At 34.9% G+C, this 22,651-nt stretch overlaps 1 protein-coding gene across 4 annotated transcripts in view; it reads right to left on the bottom strand.

Annotated features, from left to right (window-relative positions):
- Positions 1-759: 759 nt before the first annotated feature.
- The window catches only part of STXBP6 (syntaxin binding protein 6), a 113,226-nt gene continuing 91,334 nt past the window's right edge, over positions 760-22,651 (bottom strand). For all 4 annotated transcript variants that reach the window (XM_083838658.1, XM_083838655.1, XM_083838657.1 and 1 more), the window contains 4 exons: positions 22,520-22,650; positions 20,599-20,764; positions 7,019-7,176; positions 760-3,912 (listed from right to left, as the gene is read on the bottom strand). In XM_083838658.1, coding sequence (XP_083694784.1) covers positions 3,889-3,912; positions 7,019-7,176; positions 20,599-20,764; positions 22,520-22,564 — 393 coding nt within the window. In that variant the 5' untranslated portion in view covers positions 22,565-22,650 and the 3' untranslated portion in view covers positions 760-3,888. The remainder of the gene's footprint in view (positions 3,913-7,018; positions 7,177-20,598; positions 20,765-22,519; position 22,651) is intronic.

The following is a 22,651-nucleotide window of genomic DNA, read 5'->3' as shown; positions in this document are numbered from 1 at the left end:
TGGTCAAATTATGATTTGTTAATTTGTTACATATAAATTATAATACAATGCTCTTCTGATCAATTTCTGTTCTGATCCACCAGAGATCTATTGTTTTTTAGTAAAAGTTTCAAGCAGTTTAGGCACTGAGCACATACTGCGTTCAATATCAGACTTTTGACAAGTGTTCTAGCAAATTTTTCCTAGTAGCTGAAATAGTACAGACCTTTTTAAAGCCTGGAAAAAAACCAGATGGCATCAGAATCAGTTCATACTTAATGTAAATCTACAAGCAGCCCTCATTTTAATATATGGATTGCTTCTCTGTGTTTATAGAAGTTTAAGAACACAACCTTTATAGCTTTATTCCCACAGGACAATTAGAATTGCTTTTATTTTGATAAAAAATTATCAGTTACAGTAGATGAGCAAAAGAAAACAATTTATCAATAAGCATTTTAGAGCAAATTAAAATAAAATTTAACACAATTCTTTTTAATCTGCTTTTACGTCAGATGCTTACTTGCGTTAAGTATGGTCTGGAATCTCCTTGGACATGAAATCGTTCTATCTAGTTCCCAGTACTTCCCCCTCCCCCTTCCCACCCCCCTCCCCCCCATAGAAACCTTTCATCCTTCTAGTGGAAACTAATTTTTTGTTCAGTTCTGCTAGAGCGAAATATAATTCTCCTAGAGTGAAACAGAAAAATGTCATTTAGAAATCATTTGTATTTTGAATGAACAAATTCAAATAGACATATAGAAAAAATCCAAGGACAGCTTTCTTTTGATCACAGTTTAAGTATTTAATGACGAAATCAGGGTTTCCAGTAATTACCCTATAGAGCAGGTCCCACTGTTATTTACTTTTTTTTTTTTTTTTTTTTTAACCCAGAATGGCACATAATTTCTACATCTCTGAGAACTTTTTGAGGAATTGGTTACAATAGATACCAGCAAGTATTACAGTTCTGGCATATCACAGCAAAACCTATCTACCTTTAAGATCACTTTTTAGAGAGCACATTTTTGTTAATATTTCACATAATGCACAACTTTTGCTAGACACAAAAGTAGCCTTTTAAGACAGAGTTTGCAGTACAGTAATTTCAAGTCTAACAATGCATTATTTTTATTCTTTGCAGAACTTTAAAAAGATAAAGAAACTATTGATGTTGTTACAATTTACAAATACATTCTTTCATATGAAACATTAACCTGAATCATAGTGTATGTTATGTACATGACTAATACTATATTGTATACACTACAAGCTAAGTTCCAGAAGGAAATTGCAATGCTATAAGATTTACCTTTGGATAGACATTTATACACCTCTAATCTTTTTCTTCTAAAAACTACCAAATATAGTAGTTTAATGAATAGCAAGAACAAAGTGAACACACAAATAACCCCCTTTTCCTTCATTCAGTAACACTAAGTTACTCAGAATTCCCATAGTAAATGGCTTTTGATGGTGAGATAAAAGTCCTGAGTTATGATACATAACACAACACATTTAACTGGAGGATATAAAAAAAATCCTGAAAAACTGTCATTAGGATTAAAGCAATGCCTTAGAACAATTCAGCTCACAAATGACCTAGAACTTAGCAGTGCAGCTGTGACCTTGACCTGTTCAGCTGATACTCATGTAAACACCTGAAAACCTATGCCTTTTTATCTCAGTTTAGACAAGTAATTCTTTTCAGGTTTATCTGATCTGGGGTTTCAACATTTCTTCTGAATTATTGACAAGCTCAGAAGGCCAGCTAGATGGCAGCAGTTCAAAATCTATTCCTTCTCTCAGGAGATGGACTTGGAAGTTAGCAGCAGGATAAAGTTAAAAAAAAAAAAAAAGAGTGGAAAAGATGATGACACAACCTATGTGGTCAAATATGCACTCCCAGACTGAATTCTAATGCAGCTATTTTTAAAAATTATTCTAACATTTTGTCTTTAGTAGAAATTTTCCTGATTAATTTGCAGAAATATCCATAATCATTACAATGGCACTCAGAAAGCTACTGACGTTTCCAGGGCAAGCATTAATTGTAAGTAGCTTGACTGAGTGAGCAGAGCTCATGTTGTTAATGAGCCTGTTCTGACTTGTAACACAGAGCTGGCCAAACTCCTTTGCAATTGACAGTGCACAATGTGGTAACTGTTACAGCTGATGCTAAATCTGTCTAAATGATCGTATGGTACTACACAGATGACAAATTTACGCCTTCTGTCAATTCCCACTGTGATGTTAATATAAAGCAGTTTAAAATATATGAAAAAATAAATGTAAAGTTTGAATGCAATCAGTTTTAACAACGTGATGTCTCTAAGTTCATATAAGAATGTTTCCCTAAAGCCAAACATCTTTTAACGATGGGTATTTCCAAGACAGAATTTAAGTTGCTTCAGCTTACAGTAACCAAAATATTCTCAATTACTACAGCAGCTTTTATCTTTCTTTCAAGCACTGCTCTGAAGACTTTAGACTGTTTGAAGTGTCATTAATAATGCAAATTTCTAATTCTACATTGAAAATGAAAACTACAGTACATTCATTTAATGACAGCTTTCTGGATCTCTGGTAAGATGAGGACAGAAGATTCTGAAGTGCATTGCTTTTAAAGAGCATACATCTCTGGAAGATGAGAAGGCTGAAACTTCTGCTAGGCTATTTCTTACTTAATGGTGTAAAACAAACAAACAAAAAAAGCAGCTTTTTTTTTTAAATATTAAAGCATATTAGAATGTTTTAAAAATATTAAGAAACCATCTGTGAAGTAAAAAAAAAAAGAGTAATCTGCTTATCTTTGTAAAAGAATACAGTGCATATAGTATGAAGTATGGAGTCACTCTTCCAGTGATAATGTAAATGTTGAAAAATGAGAGACAAACTAGAAGGTATGATTCTAATGTACCGGGACATGCTTTTTCAAAGCCTCCATCTTAAAAATCAGATGATTAACTAAAGACAAAAGTCATTCTAATCAAATTTCTGAAGAGTGTTCCCAAAAATTCTTACTGTAAGATTATAAAAACTATGATGTGGAAAATGGTGAATTCTCAATTATGTAGGCCTTTAGGCCAGAGAATCATAGGTAAAAAGAAAATGAAATGTTATTTTACAGCAGATTGCTAAATACTAGACTGTGTTTGAGGCACAGCTATGTGTGTTTAGACGCATAATTTACTTCCTTTCTCAATGTTGAAACTTCAAGCATACATTCTGTATGTTTCATTCTACTGCTCACATAATCCATCTGGAAGGTAAAATAGAAATATTCAAAATGCAGCACTGGTGACAGATTCCCCTATGAAATTCAAATATGCATTTCTGAATGCTGGTGATGGCACATGCAAAACTTCCTACACTGGGTAGGATAAGAGTTTGTTTCCCAGGACAAAGCAGTAATCTCCACCATAATTACAACCTCAGGTGATCAACTCCAACATTCAAATTCTGCTGATGCTACATAAAATGAAGGAAAGCGTATCCCTTCTTTGGATTTTATTTCCACACAAACATCAACACCCAGTTAAGAACTTTGCTATACAATATGAGGAAAGAGTATCGGTACAGTATCACAAAAGAGTATTGGGGAAGAATATTACTATTTTAATCCTGATGAGCTGGTCATTTGGTCCAGTTCCCGTTTGCTTTAGCTCCTGTAACAACAGAAATACAGGTACAAAGTACTGCAGGACTGTGTAGCAGTATTACAAAAAAGAAACAAAATATAAGTCAAAAAGGTAGAAATGCAACATCTTTTCCTGCACAGAAACTGAAAGAATGCATTTCCACTGAACTGGAAGGAAAAAAGCATACAAGTCTTGATCTCCTGTAAAAACTGCTGAATCTATAGACTTTTCAGTTTCTCTCAGGAAGATTTCAGCGTTGGGCAGTATCTCAGCATTTGTGCTTCATTGCAAGCTGAAAAAAAAAAAAAAGGAAAATAGAATTAAAGAGGCACCATTTGTACCAATGGCTATATCAAGCTAACATGGCTAGTTTGGATCAGAAGAGTTTGTAAATTGAATTCTCCAAAAGATGCCAGAAATTGTGAACTTCTTTGTACAGGGATAGGCAAACAAATTGCCTCTGTGATACATATCTAAAGTTTCCCTTTGCTATGGTGAGGAGGCAGAATTTATCTGTTTTCAGAGCCTTGCTGCCCAATGTTCCATTATTTTGCTATGTGTGATGAGAACTGTGTGTGTAAGCAAGAGCCTAGAAACAGAGACATGGCATGTAAGAAAGGTCACTGAGACCTAATGATTTGGATTGTTACAATCAGAAATTCTAGACATTGTTTAAAACACCTATTCAGCAGCTCTGCTTTTACATGATGATGAAAAAGTAAGGATTGTCTTTCTACCTCTGCAATTACTGAATAGTTCAATTTCAAATAATTAAAAAATGGACTGAAAACTAGGAATAAGACAGAAGAAAGAGCTAAAGTGAGATAAATCCCATATAAAAACTGTAGACAAACTGACTTTGCCAAATCAACTAGAGAAGTTAGTTTTAGACTCTGTATAACATAAAAATGATATAAGTAGATAATAGCATGCTATACCAAGCTGAGATGAGTTATCTAGGAACCTGAATTGGTAGGTGCAGCTAGCATTTCATTTGCTAACAGTGAAATGAGGACCAACAGATGACTCAAATTTAATTGACATGAACCTTTCATACTCAAGGGCCTAATCATAAAAAGACTAGGGGAATAGACTAGGGAAATAGTGGGCCCTCTCCATAAGGAAATGGGAGACTTGGTTACTTGGGACATGGAAAAGGCTGAGGTACTCAATGACTCTTTTGCCTCAGTCTTCACTGGCAAGAGCTCCAGCCACATAGCCTGGGCTCCAGAAGGCAAAGGCAGGGACTGGGAGAAAGATGAACCACTCACTGTAGGAGATGATCAGGTTTGAGATCAGCTAACGAACCTGAAAGCGCACAAGTCCACAGGACCTGACGAGATAAATCCATGGGTCCTGAGGGTTGGCTTGTATAGAACTGCAAGGTATCAATGCAGGACTTCTAGTCCTAATGCAATAAAGCAGCACTGTTTGGAATAAGCATGAGAAAGCCTAAAGCATGTGCTAGGCAGCGCAAATATCAAATTTGCCAACTAAAATGGTTGCTTGTGTTCAGAAAGTGTTTAGCTTTTTATTTATTTATTTATTTATTTATTTATTTATTGAAAAGCATTCTGCCTGCTGTGGATGTATTATAAAGTTGCCAAATTAAGTACTCTAGATGCCCACAACTTCAGTCACAGAGATGGATGGAAGTTGAACACCATTATGCACATGCAGAAGCAACAGGCACAGTATGATCAATATCTTCCACAAAAATAGGCAATATCCATATGTTCCTGAGATGGAACTGTTACTCAAAATCCTCATAACATTTCCAGGTATAAAAAGATACCTCTTCAGAAACAGTCACAAGCCTATGACTTCTAATCAAAGGTGGATTAACAATAATTTCACTGTATTGCTGCACACAGTGTGTTTTTGCAGTCTGTACAGAGCACGATAGTTTCGCAACAGGAGTTCACTGATACACAGTTGAATTTTAAAGCCTTCTCAGCACTAGCATTATCTCATTCCATGTGCACTAGTTGTTTAAAAAAAGCAACAACAAAACGAATTAAAAAAACACATAAAAAACTCCCCCTAAAACACCAAAGATATGCCAAAAATTATTCCGAAGTATACATTTGAATTATTGATAATAATTACTACAAAAGTACTGATTCCTTTTTCCTCTGATTGTCCTCATCCTCATTTTTTTTCCTATTGGTTTTGCCATGGCCTTTTAACAGACGACTTTTTAATCACTGTAATGTTAAATTTACACTTAAGGATATTCTGAGCAACCTAAGATATTCTTATATCCTTGCATAAAAGGGTGTAATAGTTTTGTTGTCATTTATCAATATAGCACTTAATCAGTTTGAGTCATACTGAAAAGAAATATCCTCAAAACTTGGTATATAAATGAAATACAGTAAAGCAAAATAAAACAAAAATAAGACTGCCAAGAAGCAGATTGACTGGAATTTTTACTACTAGTAAAACCAAGATATTTTAATAAAATATACATAAAAAAAGGGGTGGGTATTCACATCAATGTAAAACACAATAGGTATGTCTAGCTGCTCTTCAGATTTGCTCTTCCATATTACTCTTTTTTCCCCTACTTCCTCCACTGTGACATCAAGCAGACATTCAACATATGACTAAAGAATGTCTGAAGCCTTATGAAATGCTCCTTGACCACCAGTTCATTAATATTTTTGTCACACTAATGTAGCAATGAACTGCTTGTCTATCTAAAGCCAAAAAAAGTAAAATAAAATTGCCAGATGAGAGACTGGAATCAGAAACTAATAGATTAAAGAATCTATGCTCTGAAGAAGTTAGTTCCTATTTTGTATGAGCGGCATTATCAGCATTTCTGATTGTAAAGCAATCATTCTTGCAGGAATGAGCAGCTGTTTCCTTAAATCAGAAGGAAGATCTATCTTATCCCATCTCAGTGTTAGAAGGAAGCATGAAGAAATTCATACTTAATAACAGAATTCTGGAAGAGCATCCAGAATGCTCTTTGACAGTATTTGTTACTCCCTGCTCTCCACTTAATCACAGAACAGACAGTAGAATTGCAAAATTGGATCCTAATATTGAGTATTTTTCGTAGCAAAAAAACCCCACACCAAACTAAAACATCCTGAAGGTATCAATTGTTCCTATTTACAGCCTCTTATAAAAGGAGTGGGAAGATGGATTTGAAATATGCTTCAGAAAGGTTAGGACAGGTAGTTTCATTTCAATCCAAGTAGAAATGCAGTAAACCTCAGATCCATTCACAGAACTTATAAACCAGAAATCAGCCAAATGACAAACAATTACAAGGAAAAGTGTATGCTGTTTGTAAACAGTGACTGACTGCATTTCTTTCTAGAGCTTCCTCATGAGAAAGGAATGTGTGACTCGGACCTACTGAGAGCCCTGCCCCGAAGTCTTACCTTGTGTGCAGTTTCTGCAAACTGCTGAGCACTGTTTTTCAGCTCCTCTGTCTTTTCTTCTGCTCGACCTAGCCTTTCACCGCGCTCATTCAAAGCTTGACTTGCCTTCTGCACTGCACTTGTCACACTGTCTGCTGCTGAATGGAGTATGCTGTTTCCTGCAATATCAAAATAAACTGTTAGAATACACAAATGCAGATATACTTTATATTACACACAAAGTATAAATATAAATAACATATGTTCATTTATAATGTTCTAGAGTTAACGTGTTATCTGCCAATTTGTGATCTAGTTGCATTATCGACAGGGGGGTAAGTTATTGTTTTTGAAATGTAATGTATTGTAATGAAACTGTGTCATAAAAAAGACAGTATTGCAACATAGTACTTGGGAAATATAGGAAACAGTGGACTTAGCTTTTTTTTTTTTTTGTAAGTGTTATGCTCTTATACCATTTCAAGAACTTACTCTATTAAATCCATGACACAGATTACAAGTGCACAGCTTCTTCCAAACACTCTTATCTTTATATAGAGTAACTTTCTTTGAAACAATCACACTGTCCCTGTAGAATAAATGAAAAACTGCAGGACAATTCTGTAGGAATGCACCATTTTCTTCTATACTATAATCATAATAATCATCTTTCATTTACAAGTCCACCCAAACACTATTGCTACAGTCAGTTTATGCTGCTCTGATCTATCTACATCCCTTCTCCATGTGAAGCAGCGGTTATGCTCCATGTCACAGCATACTGAATTAAATTGAAACCTTTATATTCAAAGCCCAAGTAAGACTCAGTATCACCTAAACCCTTAGCCTTATCATCCAGATCTGCTTAATAATTTATCTGATTCTTCTCTGGCATACAGTGTAGGAGCCCCAAGAAAGGGCTTATCCTCTTTCTTGAAGGAACTGACAACGAATATGTACAAAACATACAACCGTACAAACTGAAAACTCCTCACATAAAGTTGCACATCATCAGCATGAACTGGTATATGTATTAGAACCCATGCATGACAAAAAATTATGTCCTATCCTTTTTTCTTTTCAGCAAAAGGACTAGTAAAAATTAAACTTTCCACAATATGGTGGTATGATAGTTCCTTGGTAGCTTCCATTAGAACTCCAAAAGCTTTAAAACAATCTATGTTACAGGGAATTAATTATCTAGACATATACAAAGGCACTGTGAGAGTCAGAAAGCCAATACACAGAGTATTAACCAGTAGGCACACTGTCACTGCTAATTTTCTGAACTACAACCCTGAATGTTACATTCACCCAGACCCTTTTTTCACAAATTAAAAACAAATATGTAACAGTTAAATGCATTAATGCTGGTGAAGCTATAAAACTAGTTCAATACACAAATCTTATATGAACACCACAGCAAATCTGTGTTACAACATTCTGTTATTCTTACAGACATACAAAGATAATTGAAAATAAACACCTACCTACTAATTTTATCATTAATCTGAAAAGTGTTTCTACTGAAAAATATTCTCAGGTTAGTAAATAAAACCCAAAAATTATTTTGAATTGTTATTTTGCTACTAATTTTCATGAGGAAAGCCAAGAACAAAAGATCCATTGAGACTAACGTTACAGATAATACTTCTTTCCTTAGAAACCGCAAACAAACAATGAAGAGTGAAACCAGAATTTGCTCCAAGTAGCCTATGATACAACAGTGCAAGCTACACGCACTAATTCTTGAGAAAAAACAGTATCTTCCAGTTTTATTGGACTAAATGAAAGCTATTACTGAATTATGGGGGGGGGAGGAGAGGGACCCAAGAACCTACACACATTGAACCATGGATGATGAATCAACATAAGAAATATCAAGCCAACACTTGATATGCATGTCATGCAATATCATGCCTGCCAATATTGTTACACTATTCACATTAGTAATTAAAAATACAAAATATATAGGATGTGGAACATCTACAGATTTATTTATTTATTTATTTCTATAAGGAAAAAACGAGCTGCAGTTAGAAAACTGGCATTAATACTGAAGAGATGAATATTTAAGAATATTGTGAGCTAGAATTTGTCAAGATGGAAGTGAAACTTGATCTTTTCAAGTGGTTTCTCTTCAGCCCCCTGAGGAGTCTGACAAAATCAGTGAAACCATTTTAAATATCATGCACTTTCTTACTTCAACAGTTCTTCAGTCAGTCGTTACTTTGTTCATAATTTGCTTGTTTAAAGCTGGATCCACCGATTTTTCTAAGAAGCTTATTTTGGCTTTTGTTCAGGTCACTTTTCCTGTAAACACATGTACTGGGCAATAATGCATTGGAAACCGTTTCCTTTTTTTATGGCTTGATCTAAGACTTTCACCTCTTGTACAAATCAGTGTTATTTTCAATGAAAATATTTTTAAAAGCTCCCAAACACTGGATTAACTCTGCTGATGCTTGACACAACCAGAAAGCTTCCACTGAATTCAAGTGAAGCAAAGTGTGCAGAGAGCTTTATGAAACTCATCACCATCTTAAGACATCGTCTTAAAATTTGTTGGTGAATATTAGTTAACCCAGATTGCTGACCTGAAACATCAGCAAACCAAAAAAAATAAAATCCACTCTAATCTACGAGGAACACAGAAACCCATATCTCAGTAGCCTACTGAATTTCATCAGTGTATTTCTAGAGCATATATAGATGGTTTCTGGTATGATTGACTATGTCTTACATTAGTATCCCCGAACAGCAAAATTTGTACTGGATGTATTGGAGAATCATTCCTATGAACTAATCACATAGCGTTCTTCTTATAACTTGTAAAAATTCCAAGCTTTTCTTCAGGAGGTAACTATCATGATGCAAAATTTCTGGAGAAGTTAGTTCTCCGACTGAATACCAAAACTGCCTGAGCTGTACCCACTTAGACATAAACTTCTCGCCATTGACTGACAATCACTTAAAAATAAATAGATAAATAGAGACAGTCAATATCTCTTTCCTAGAGTCTGGTAAAACTGTCTTTCATCCTTGCTTAGTTTCTACTGATGTGAAAACTGCTATTAACCTTTAAAAAATTTTTTTTTCTGTCTCTATGAAGGTTTCAGGTCTCATCTATTAAGTCAGATACACAGTCCCCTCAATGACAGACCTGAAACACCTTTTCACGTAACATCTTTCCAGGAAAGAGATTTTGTAACACTTGCAAGTTGAGATAAATACCACCAAAATATGTGTATGGATCAGCTGATGTTCTGAGTTGCTTTTAGTAGTAGGCCACTTGCATTATTCCCAGGATGTTCAACTACAAGGTTCTGTGTTTGCAGATTTTGCATGCCTACAGTCTTCATTGTATGTAGAGTCACATACTTCTGGTGCTTTTTTTTTTTTTTTTTACCCTATGGTATACAGAAATCTTCCAGTTTCTGAAGCATATGCATCTTTCTTTAGCTGTGTAGAACAGATCCCAGCAGCTAAGACTACAGACTTTTCTCTTTCAAATAAACAAGAACAGAAAATAGAGAAGTTTAGATATTTCATCATTTTATGAAACAGCTCTTTTCAAGTCACTATTAAGGGCAAGCACACAGCCTTTATATTTAATCCAGCAGTATTTGCTGACTCACTCACTAGGTGGAGCACATAAATACTGCCAGATGACACAGGGAAAATACGCATTTATATTGAGTTTAATCTAAAGTATTAAGTTAATGTTAATTTATAATATCAGCAAAATGTGTATGTTTGGGTCAATTTCAGTCTGAAACTAAAATCAAGAAGGATGTTGGATTTCATTCAATGTTTTTCAACAGTATGTTTGCTATATATAAAAAAGCACAGAAGCATACTACTTATTTATTTTTAGTTACTCAAATAAGTGGCTTAATAGGGTGGCTTTCAATACAGCTTGTTTTTTTTTCCTATGATATTTTGTCTTTTTATCTGAAATTGTCTTATTATCTGACATTCAGATTTCCAAACTGATTAATAGCTACACAGCTTGGTAATCCAGTTTGTTTAGCAGGTCAGACATTTTGTTTTGAATTTCTTGTAGCAGAATATCAACTGCTGGAATTAAATTCTCCTTTCTCCTTCGAAAATTCTGTTAGTGACCTGTACAATTATACATAACATATTGGGCCCAAAGATGCAGAAACAGTGGAGAGGCAGAGTGGCCTTTGGGAAAGTGCTTTAGACCACTAATTCTGGAAGCATTACTTGCTGATGGACAGAAAAACTGAAGAAACGAGACTTTGCAGGAAGCACCACACAGCTCCTGTCAGCCTCATTTATTTATTTATTTTTCTTATGATCACAAGCTGCATCAGAGCATGCACAAAGAAAAGAACATTCTTAACCTGTCATACACAGCACCTGAAAGATAAACAGACACTATCAGCAATTAGTGTGGGAATTAGTCTATTTAATGATGAAACTAATTGGTCTCCTGAGATATCATTATTGTAGTTTGCATGACCTGTTTTAACACACATTCATAAAAGGCTCATCACATTCTCTATTAGCCGTATAAAAAGTATTTCACTTTAATCCAGAGCTTTATCTGTACATCAGTGATAAGACTTTACAGTGACTGATTTGTAAACAAAAGCATTTAATTTTTAATTGTGCATGCATTAACACAGCATTTAGCAATTACCTTCTGTTTCCAGAAGGAAATAACCATGATTTGCTATGGTAATTAAGAAGTTCTGTTCATCACACCAAAACTATTTATTTAAGAAAATGAGCTATATATTGTTCCCATTGAACGGCATAAAACTGGAGCTGCATCAATTAATAAAGTACAGTTAAAAGTATAACAGCAATCAGTTCAAATTTATTAACAAGACCACCTGTATGACAACGTATTATTTACACTAGGATATACTGTTGTCACTACAATTTCAACAGAAGTTTGGAAACAGACTGAAGAATGGCTTTCCTTTATTTTTACTGTTTTGTGTTTTGTTGACTGCCTGTGCACTCATCACCTAAGAGCCGAAGGCATTGTGCAGTTATAGTATCAATACAAAACTAAAGGTCTTGGGAGAGAAGAGAAAGATACTGAACAATTTGCAGATAAAAAAAGAAATGTTTTTTGTAAGCGGTAAAATAGTCTGAAATAGGGAAGAAGATACAAAGTATAGTGCTATTTAGTGCTATTTTTCCTTTAGAAAGCACTTAGGAAACATCTTCACCACCACATTCTCACCCTCCCAACATTACCTCCCCAGCTAGTCCCTAGATAATTTCAATATTTAAATTATCAACCAGAAAGGATGACCAAGTGTTCTGAAATACAGAACACTCACTAAAAGTAGTAACTTTATTAAACTTATTAATTTAATTACAACTTTAAAATACTTGAATCTGCAGACTGAAATCAGAATAGTATTTTCTCAATTTATCTTTGAAGAATAATGTCCTTCCCAAATTAATTTCGAGACTTAAAATTTAGAAGTCTCCTAGCTCAGCCTGAAGAGAAGGATTTCTACAGACATCCACCTTTTCTAAAAGTAAACAAAACACTTCTGTAGGTCTTTGCACCTGAATTTGGAAAGTTTATGACTGTCAAAAGAAGCATTAGCTACCACAGTGTGGTAACCATTGTGATAAAAGTCGTATACAGGTTTGTCCCACCACACTGTCCTCCCTGCTTCCCAGAAAATACTCTTCCTAGAAAAATACAAGGAAGAAAGTAACATGGGCAAAGAGAAATCGAGGAGAGAGAAGAGGCAGACAAATTAAAAGCGTAATAGGGTTTCACAGCTAGTTTAAGCCAATGTGAACCTCTACAACTGCCAGCCTTGCCCCTCTGCAGGTGCCCCATACCACCTGCGCATTTCTATTGTCTTCCTTGTATCTGCACTTGTAACTTCACAGCCAGATGGATGAGCAGATTGAGAAACTGACCTAGCTGAAAATCCACGCCAAACAAAAGGCCAGAGCCTAAAGAGAAGAGAACAATTTTCAGGCAGATCAGTTTCTAACTGAACGTCCTGTGTTCAGTTAGAGGTGCAGTGCTAGCACAAAGGTGGCAGACTGCACTTTGTTAGTTTATACTGATCAGAGAACATCACAAGTCATTGTACTCTCAAGTCACAGATCAATGTTCCAGCTTTGTATAAGTCTGATTCTACATGGGAGAGTAGCATAGGTATCAGAATAAGAAGTCACCTAAAATTAAGAGTGATTACACTAGTTTCCACTTTTTTTGATTAGGCAAAAAAAGGCTAGGCAATTTCTCCTCACACAAATGAATCTTTTAACATTCATTAATGCCAACAGTGGACAAGAACAGTTCTGAATAAAAAAATGCAGGCAAATATTGCAAATTATTTTGAAGTAGAGAGATTTTAAGATACATTGAATTAAATCTAATACATCTAAAAATACATCTAATTTGGTATTTTGCCTAAAAAAGCATATAAAAGAAAGAAGAAAAAATAAAGTGAGTTGAAAGTTCACTGTGAACTAAGAGGAGTCTGCTACGGTTCCTGGAAGGGTGTAAGGTAAGTCTGAAAGATATTACTGAACATTTATTCAGTAGGAGTAGAAGGATATACTATTAAATAATCTGTTCAGGTCAGAATAGCAATGACTTTCCTAACTGCAAGCTTAAGAAGACACTTGAGAGAACTCTGCTTTCCATACTTTCCTGTCCAAATCCCAAACTTGCTTTAAAGCATCATTTCAGCATTAGTCCTCTAGAGGGAGGGAAGGAGAGGAGAAGGAGAAGAAAAAATATTGGTTATATAGATATATACATACATGTAAACCAAGGTTATGTACTGGTAGGCCTTCCCAAAGAGGCAAAGAAGTCATTTGATGTTTATCTTGTCAGAGGTCTGGCAGTGCAGATGGAATAGAAAATACTAACGTAAATTCATCAGCTATGTATCCTTTCAGTGAAGAAACATTTCTAATGGAACGTAGAGATGAGACAATTACTACAGAATTTGTTCATAGTTTGATAGTAGCACAGGATCTATCAAGATTAGCAGATGAAACTGGTCTTCCAGTAGTTTGGACCAGCTTCTAATTTATACCTTCAACAATGGGAGAGTTAGGTGTTTTTAGCGATTGTTATTTCGGACTTGATCAGACTCTGCCCCTGGAAATCAATACAGCGATGCCAGTATCATGCCTCTTATCCCCACAAGATATTCTACAGCTGCAGAGATGCAATACAATGCGTTAGGTCTATATTGAGTGAAGGTGATGCAAATCTGATCTGTTTTGAAGTTTATGAGCGAGTTTAAATACTGTGAAGACAAAGACAGAAAACCAGTAAATTATACCCTTAGAAAATTACTGTCATGCTACAACGGGCATTCTGAAATGGCTATCAAACTAACTTTTGTTCAGCAATTTTCTTTAGAGATGTATGGCAAATCTCAGCTCCCCAGAGGGAGTACTTCAAAGATGTTGCACAGTTCTCATCAATGACATCATTAGTTTGAGTGTGGGCAGTTGTATTTCATCTCAAATACAGTAACTTTCATTACAGCTGGAGGATGTGATCTCTTGTGTTCACTGAACTGCAACAGTGGAACCACACAAGCTTATTGTTGTCATAGATGGAGCTGTGACACTACTTTGTCCTGGAATCAGATTCCTAGCATGACTGACATTCAGAGACAATTTGATTTTACAGACTGTTCACTTTCTTTCATATAAGCATTTTTTCAAGCAGAACTCATGCAAAAAAAAAAATAAATAAACCCAACATCCAAACCAACAGTACAGTAACTGTCAAGCCATGATAAACAACACATCCAGTTTAAATGCAATTTCCTAGGAAAAAAAAAAACAGAGGCACAGACACACAACGAAACAAAATACAAACAAGCTTATGGCTCAAAGGTGCTGGAATGCATTGCAGATATAATATAGCGGTTCAGTAGCACTGCATTATAAATCAATTGTATTTGATTTATAAGGGAGGGAAGAATGGCAAATAAGTAAATACAACTGTCAAAGTGGATCAGACTTGTGGTCTGTCTACTCCTGTATCTACCAGTATGCATTACCACCTTCTCAAAGATATGTAGTAATGCAGTAGGAGAACTGTAATAACTGCACACAATGAAGGCTCAATAATTACTAAGGCTCAATAATTACTACTTTTTTTGATGATCAGAAGAACAAGAACATAATAGATTACTTCCAAAGGTTGCATATTAATAAAATTATTATATTCACATTCATGCAGATAGCTAAACTTTTAGATGTTTTTATATAAGCAGCTAATTTTATAAGCTAAGTGATTTTTTTCTTTCTTTGATCTTTTTGTCTTAATCTCATTTACATTTACTAAATGTTCCATTAAAAAAAAGTATGAGATATTACTTATATTTTTCAGGCTAATTACATTTACAGACTTGCTTTCTTCTAGGGTTCAACATGATCACATAGTTCTGATGTCCTGTCCCTCCCCCTGAGGAGTACTTCAAGTACTCCCCCTGAGTACTTGAGTTTGAAGTTTAGCTGAAGTTTAGCCAGAGCTACAGAAATCAGAAATTAATGATTAAAATCTGGCAAATATATAACACACGTATTAAAAGTCAAATTGACAAATCATAGAAGGTAAGCTTTTCTAAAAGACATCTATATGTCAAGTGTATACTTCTTTTACCCTCTTCCAAACTGAGAAATTTATTTAAACTCAAACACTTTAAACTCAAATTTAATATGTTTATATAAATCAGAACAGATCTAAGTTAGTATTTTCAATACTAAACTAATACGTACAATAATAAAAGTCTACCAACCAGAAACTTTAAAAATCCTTAATTAATGCAAAACCACAGAACTCCACTCTGGCTCTGTAAACACCCAAATCAAGTATTTTGATCTAAAACTTCTGTCATTTCCGTGACAAACAGGAATTGTTTTGCACTGTGAAGATAACATCCCACTTATTGCATTCTGAAGAATGAAGGTCTAAAATATATTGCTCACTGATTTGTATATTATCTTGTCTGAAAGTTGTATAGATCAAAAAGGAACCAAACAATAAATGTAACGATAAATGTCCCTTCTGATTTTACATAAGCCTCCAGTTTTTAAAAGAATGTAAGGTGCTTTTTTTTTCAGGAAGATTATTGTTTTTCAAAGTTAATTTGGAGGCCTGGTTATATGCAATATTTCTACAGGACAAGCATTCAACTATTCTTCACTCAGAGGGTTGAGAAGCTGTGGATGCCCCATCCCTGGAGGTGTTCAAGGCCAGGTTGGACAAGGCAGGGGGGTTAGAACTAGATGATCTTTAAGGTCCTTTCCAACCTGAGCTGTTCTATGATTCTAATTCATTCAGATCTCAACAAATAGCTTTTATGCTTATGATAAATAAAATATATACAGCTAAATAAAAACAAATGGTAAAGCAGAATTAATTTTAACATGAATATGCAGAGGATGAAAGCAAGCACCTGAAATGGTCTCTGACAGTAAAAAGAAAATAGTTTCTAATATTTCAGTCTCTAGACTGACATTGACCTTTATTTTCTTGGCAAAAAATATCTTAATGCAATGCAAAGAATTTTGTAGTTCCCATAAAGAAACATTGCTAAGATTCACCTGGTCAGTAATTTGAAAATAGTAAAATGTCACCAAAATGAAGTGATAGATTTTTTTTAAAAAATTTAGATTAATTTTGTCAAAGTCATTTGCATCAGAATTAATTTACAATTGGAAGTCAGTAAGGGTAATATGCTCAAGCACACAGTTCTTCAAACACTATATCAGGTAAGAGGTGAAAACAAGAATCAGACATGTGAAAGGAATGAGGCCAGTGGGAGCAATAGGCTTTCTTCCCATCCTAATTCCATTTGTCTCATTTAGTCATTCATTAAACTTACATAGTATGGAAAAAGCTACTATATGTTTACCAGGTCCACCACATATAACTCATGAACATCTCTTTCAATATACAAAAGGTTTTCATACAACATGACCAAAAATATTTTGCTTTAAAGTTTACAGTTACTAGCAAACTTCAAAACCTCCGTGAAATCTGCTTTCCAAAACACAGCCTCGCAATAATTGCTTGTCCTTGTTTTTATTTGGAAATAAGACACAGTGGCCGACTTTCTAAAATACTATAGATCTGCATTCTAAAACTGAATGCAAACTGGTTTTTCATGTAGAAATTTCATCTTCAAATAAATCCAAAGAATTAATGAAAACATCATAAAGTCCTATTCCTAGATCGTTGAAGCTAAGATGAGTCAATAGCTTACGAAAAAAGTAACTCATTACCATTCTCACACTGGCAATATATTCTTGGAGAAGAATAAAAAATGATTCATTAATAACGCTTGCCAGCTGTCCTAGAGGAAAGGTTACAGAGGCAAAGATATCATTACTTTGAACTTCTAAGAATATTTTAATTAATTTGACAGGATGACCAAAGCTTATAGGACAAAGCTTAAAACAAAAACACTGCAGGATCATCATCTTCCTTCAACCTGTCTTTCCAAGGATTCTGCACTTCTAATGTGTGTCTAAAGGTGGCAGCAACTGCTAATTGTTACAGGCACTGAATCTGAGGTTTCAAACACTGTATACAGGGTTCTACCCAGAAATATAAAGACCAAATGCATTCTTGGTATCAGCCTAATATTAGGTCAACAATTAAGTTGTTATAATGATCATAATCTGTGGATAAAAATATTCAACTATTCAACTCACTGCTCACCTCCAACTTTTTTTTTTAAAACACATTACTGATGTAAAAAAAAAAAAAAACCAACCTGATTAGCTTGGTTACTTAATTACCATAACACAACAATGCCTCAAATTAGACATATGCCAGTATTGAAGCCAATACATCAGAAAGATATGGAAGGAGAAAGTATTTCCTACTTTAATAAAAAATCTCTTTCCAAATGCCTGCCTTCCCCTTCCCAAAGCAACTTCTAGAAACCACATGTAAGCAATACAGAGGCCCTTCCAAACAAAAGATAAACTATTTCATACAAGATAATACAGGGAAGAATCTCATTACAGTCTTTGCAAATTTGAATTTGTTCTTTGTTCTGAGAATTAGCACCCATTCCTTTCATCAGTTCTCATTATCACTATAATTAATGTCAATAAGCAAGTTACAGAAAACAACGTAGACTATTTAACTCCACAGACTACATCCTTACACCATATTCAACACAAAAAATAGTTCTGGAGAAGAAGAATCAGGCCAGTAGGAGGAAGTGTGTGTGTGTGTGTGTGTGTGAAGTAAATTCAGGAAGTCAATGAAGAGGGTCTCCAGTTCCACAGGATGAAACCTATTTACTTAAGGATAAGCTCTTAAGCACTTTCTGCAGAAACAGCATGAATTTCACTTTCTTCACTCACATCCTTTAGGAAGGACTAAGGCTCAATTAGTAAGCTTGTAAATAAACCCTTCAAGTTCTTTCATCTTCAGTTCCAGTTGGGAAGAAGTTTGGTCTTTTTTTTTTTTTTTTTAAAGAAAATATGTATAGTTACAAGATACACGTTACATCTTTGATGTGCATATCTATAACATTACGTAAGCATATATTGTAATAATGTATTAAAAACATACGTGTTTGGTATTAGAAGTTAAACCATCCAAGAGAAATTACTGTACATATCCCCCAGAAAGGTCAAAAAAATATCAGTTAAAACAAAGGGTACTTTAAAACATAAAGGGCATGAAGTGACAAGCTTCCTCCATAATCTGACAGTGCTAAGGTTTCCGAATGATTTGAATCTATTGCTTTGGTTAATTACCAGGGGAAAGTGGAGGGGAAGAGTTGCAAATTCGAAACCGATTGTAATGTAATTCAAGATGTATCCTCAGGTATAAATTGTTTGGCTTGCTTGGCTATACTGATGCTCCGTTTTCTCCGGTAAGGATGAATTCAAAATCTGTTACATACTTCCCTGTATTTTTTATGTAGATCTCTGATACTGCAGGTTTCAGACTTAATGGGTTTTGATGTGTAGTTGGCCCATCTCTGGGCTTACTGGGAGAACTAGCAGAACTGCAGATGCTGAGCGTCTGAACCAGTGAACTACTAACTAACAGAACAGCTTCTAAAGTCAATGAATGGTGTTATTTCTGGTCACTGAATTTCTCTGTTTGCCTCAAAGTAATTGACCAACTAACATAACCTAGTAAACTGAACTAACTTCATGGCGCTATGTATCATGGAGGGCTGCCTTTAACTGGAGATATTTCAAAGTTGCAATGACAGTTATTTGTTTATTTTTACTCAGTGCAGGAAGCATGCCTCTGTAAGATAAATACATTTTGAGGTTTGAAATATAATGTAATCCAAAAGCTTTTGAAGATGATGGAAAGAAGATTAATGGAACAGGGAGAAAAAAAAAAAGGATGTTTAGAAGAAAATGTTATGCCTTTTATCTTGGTTTTAGAAGACACTAAAAGCAAAGTATGATTGACAGAACAGCTCTGACTGCAAAGTTGGTGGTAACCTCAGTGTCACTACCTAAAACTTAAGCGCCAAACTGAAGATGATTCCCCCTTCCCCAAGTTTACCTTTGGTGTTTTAGAAGAAAGGGATGGAAGACAAAGTTACAGCCAGAAACAAGAGCATATGAAGGTGGGTGCACAAAATGTACTTCTGACAGCGTATCGGAACAGATACTAGTTTTATAAGATAGAACTACCACAAAGAGTTGAGTAAGGCTGGCTGTATTTGTATTTGATGTCTTGGGGGAAAACAAACAAACCAAACCCCAAGCCAGCCTGTGCATCTCTGACAGTTTAGAGACATCAAATGTTACAAGACTCACTGAAAAAGCAAAAATAACTTTTTATTCCAGCTGACTGGAACAGAGAAGGCATAAAAGGTTTTAGAAGTGCTCTGGTTTAGAGCAGATAAAAAGGTGACTATTTTCAGAAATAAGGTAACAACTAAAACCTACCTTCCTAAAGGTTTCTTTTCCCAAAGAATATTTTGTGAAATAAGTGAAAAATCCTCCCCCAAAAGTAGTGTTTGTTGTTCATGAAGCAGATGGTAAACAACAATTCTATATATTGACCAGATGGTGTCCCCCCATGTCTCCTCTCTCCCTTTATTTTTCTTTTTAAACCTGATGTCTAATCCTGGATAGACATCAGATAGATACCTTAGGATGAACAAATTATGAAAATAAAACTTAACTGATTTCTGTGAAGATCAAAGTGAATTTCAAAAAACCTACAGGAATTTGGTAATAAACACTTCTGGTAACACTTGTTAGGAAATGGCCCTATAGAACACACTTCAGGTGGGAAATATTCCAGGCAGCCCAGAAATATTTTTGGAAACAAATTGAAAACAATGCTGCTAAGGGTAGGAGAAGAATGACTTCTCCCAAGGTGGGTAGTGGATATTACCTCTAGAACTAAACATAAGAAAAAATATTGTAAGAATTTGAAGTGGTGCTTGATGGAGAAATTGTGAAGCCTGTATTTCACCACTGTGAAATCAGCATATTCAGACCTATGATTTCAAGATGTAGATAGGTAGCAAGCTCATTTGAACAGAAACTAACTCAGGTGCAAATCATTTCATGTCCAACTGCACAAAGTACTCCAGCTTCAATTGACTTACCTCCCATAATTTTAGATTGGCAGTTGATAAATTCTGGTTTCTTGTCTGTAAGGTATCGCTGACAAGTGTGATGAAGAACCTGAAAGAATGTGCATTTTTCTGAAGCTGTGCTTGCTACCCACTGGTCAAAAGCATTTTCAAATAGTAAATCAAATTCTGGGGAATCCTAGAAGAAAAAAAAAATACTATTACTTTGGTTTTATTAATGATTTGGAAAAAAATGTAGAACTGTCATTGTTTAAAAAGCAGTTATGTAGGAAAAAAAAGAAAAAGATCATGCAACTAAAGACCATCCTGGCATTATTTTTCTTTTGCACATTTTTGGATGAAAACACAGGCTGGATATTTTTTCTCACAAATATTTTTTTCTTTTAGTGAGGAATATTCAGCTATGAAAAAAATACCTGAAAATAATGGTTTTTAGACCAAAGAATTAGAAGTTGGAATCTCATAAGAAATCCTCTTTAGCTACAGATATATAGTTACTATGTTTCTTCTGTATTAACACAGACATTTTTATTTTAACGTATTCAGCCTCTCAGTCTCAAAATTGCTCTCGCTATGTATTATAGAAGATGTGGTTCTGCTCTCTATATTCACTCAAAGAAGGAAAATAAATAGCACATTGCAGTTATTGTATTTAACTTATTATCATAAACGGTTGTATAGATCTCAGGATAACAAGAACAAAAGAGCACTGCCAGAATAAAATAACCCCCCACCTCCGTACCATGCATCAACTACCGAAGTAAATGGATTCTGTAAGAGTACTGCTGCTATACATTTAGTGATATTTGCTAGAATTCATTTTGTAAACTAATACATTAAACTCTATTTTGAGTCAATGGCACTAAGAATCACAGGAAAACAAGTCCTAAATGAATGTTTCTAAGTTGAAGAATTTGATAGGACTTTCAATGTGAAAGTATCTCAAGCTGCTATTTAGAGAGCTGCTTAACAGTTGATGGGAAAGGGCCTAAAACTCATATCCCATATTTGTGTATCATTGCTCTCATTTTCAATGCCCCTTTACTCAAAGAAAATTCCACATAACTCCAAAGGCTTCATTTTTGTTAACAAGACTGTACTGTAACAGCACAGTCTGCACCATTAAGCCACTAAAATTTAGGCAGCTGATCAGAGTACAGCCCTGATCAAACCAATGGAGTTATCTACAAACATTCTGCTGTGCAACGCACATAGTTAAGTTGCTTTGTGATCATTTTCTGATTTGTATTCGTAAGCTTATTACATGTTTGTGTGACTTTGTCAAGACAGCTCAAGGCAGTCTGTATATTCCACATTAAAAAAACATGTTTGAGGCAAAAATTCTGGAAGGAGTTCCAAAACATTTTGTGAGGTTTTGTTTGCTTTAATTTTTGTTTTAAATCAAAAAGCAAAAATTGCTTTAAATTTAAACTAGCAAATAAACCACGTCACAGCCCTTTGTACAGAAAGATAAGAAATGCAGAAGGATCTGAGGAGAGGACTGTCCTAGAAAAAAAGCAAGATTCAAAATATTTCTACGCACTTGAACCTCAGTAACCTCTCCTGTCTTTGCTTCTGCTTACTACTCTTACAACAGAGCTGCATGCCAAAATGGAACCCAAGAGGCTTACAGCCGAAGACAAGACAAACACGGCTCTTATTTTTCTTTACAAAGAAGAGAGTGAGCAGGAGGAAGAGTTGGGAAAGACAGGAAAGAAAGAAGAAAATAGCTGATTATGAGCTTTGGCCTCCTCCCATCTTTCCCATTAAAATCTATTTCACGTACCACACTAAGTTATTTCTTTTTTGAGAATTTGCATTTAATCCTGTATCTCATCTTTCCATCTGCCTTTTGAATAATGAAAGATGTAACTGATTTGTGAATCAGGTATTAAAAGTTCAGTTTTCATTTTCCATAACTGTTCAAACTCACCCGGTTAGGATCTATACCATTGACCTGGCGTAGCTGCTCGAGCATCCACTGCGTTCTCCTGACAAAAGATGTAGAGCCTTCAAATTGCTTGACCTTCGTAATAGAAGCTTGAGCCGGTTTCTTGTTTGTCAC

The sequence above is a fragment of the Anser anser genome (assembly GCF_964211835.1).
Source record: "Anser anser genome assembly, chromosome: 5".
NCBI lineage: Eukaryota > Metazoa > Chordata > Aves > Anseriformes > Anatidae > Anser > Anser anser.
Note: the sequence above shows the minus strand (reverse complement) of the source record. Positions and strands in the feature narration are given on the sequence as shown.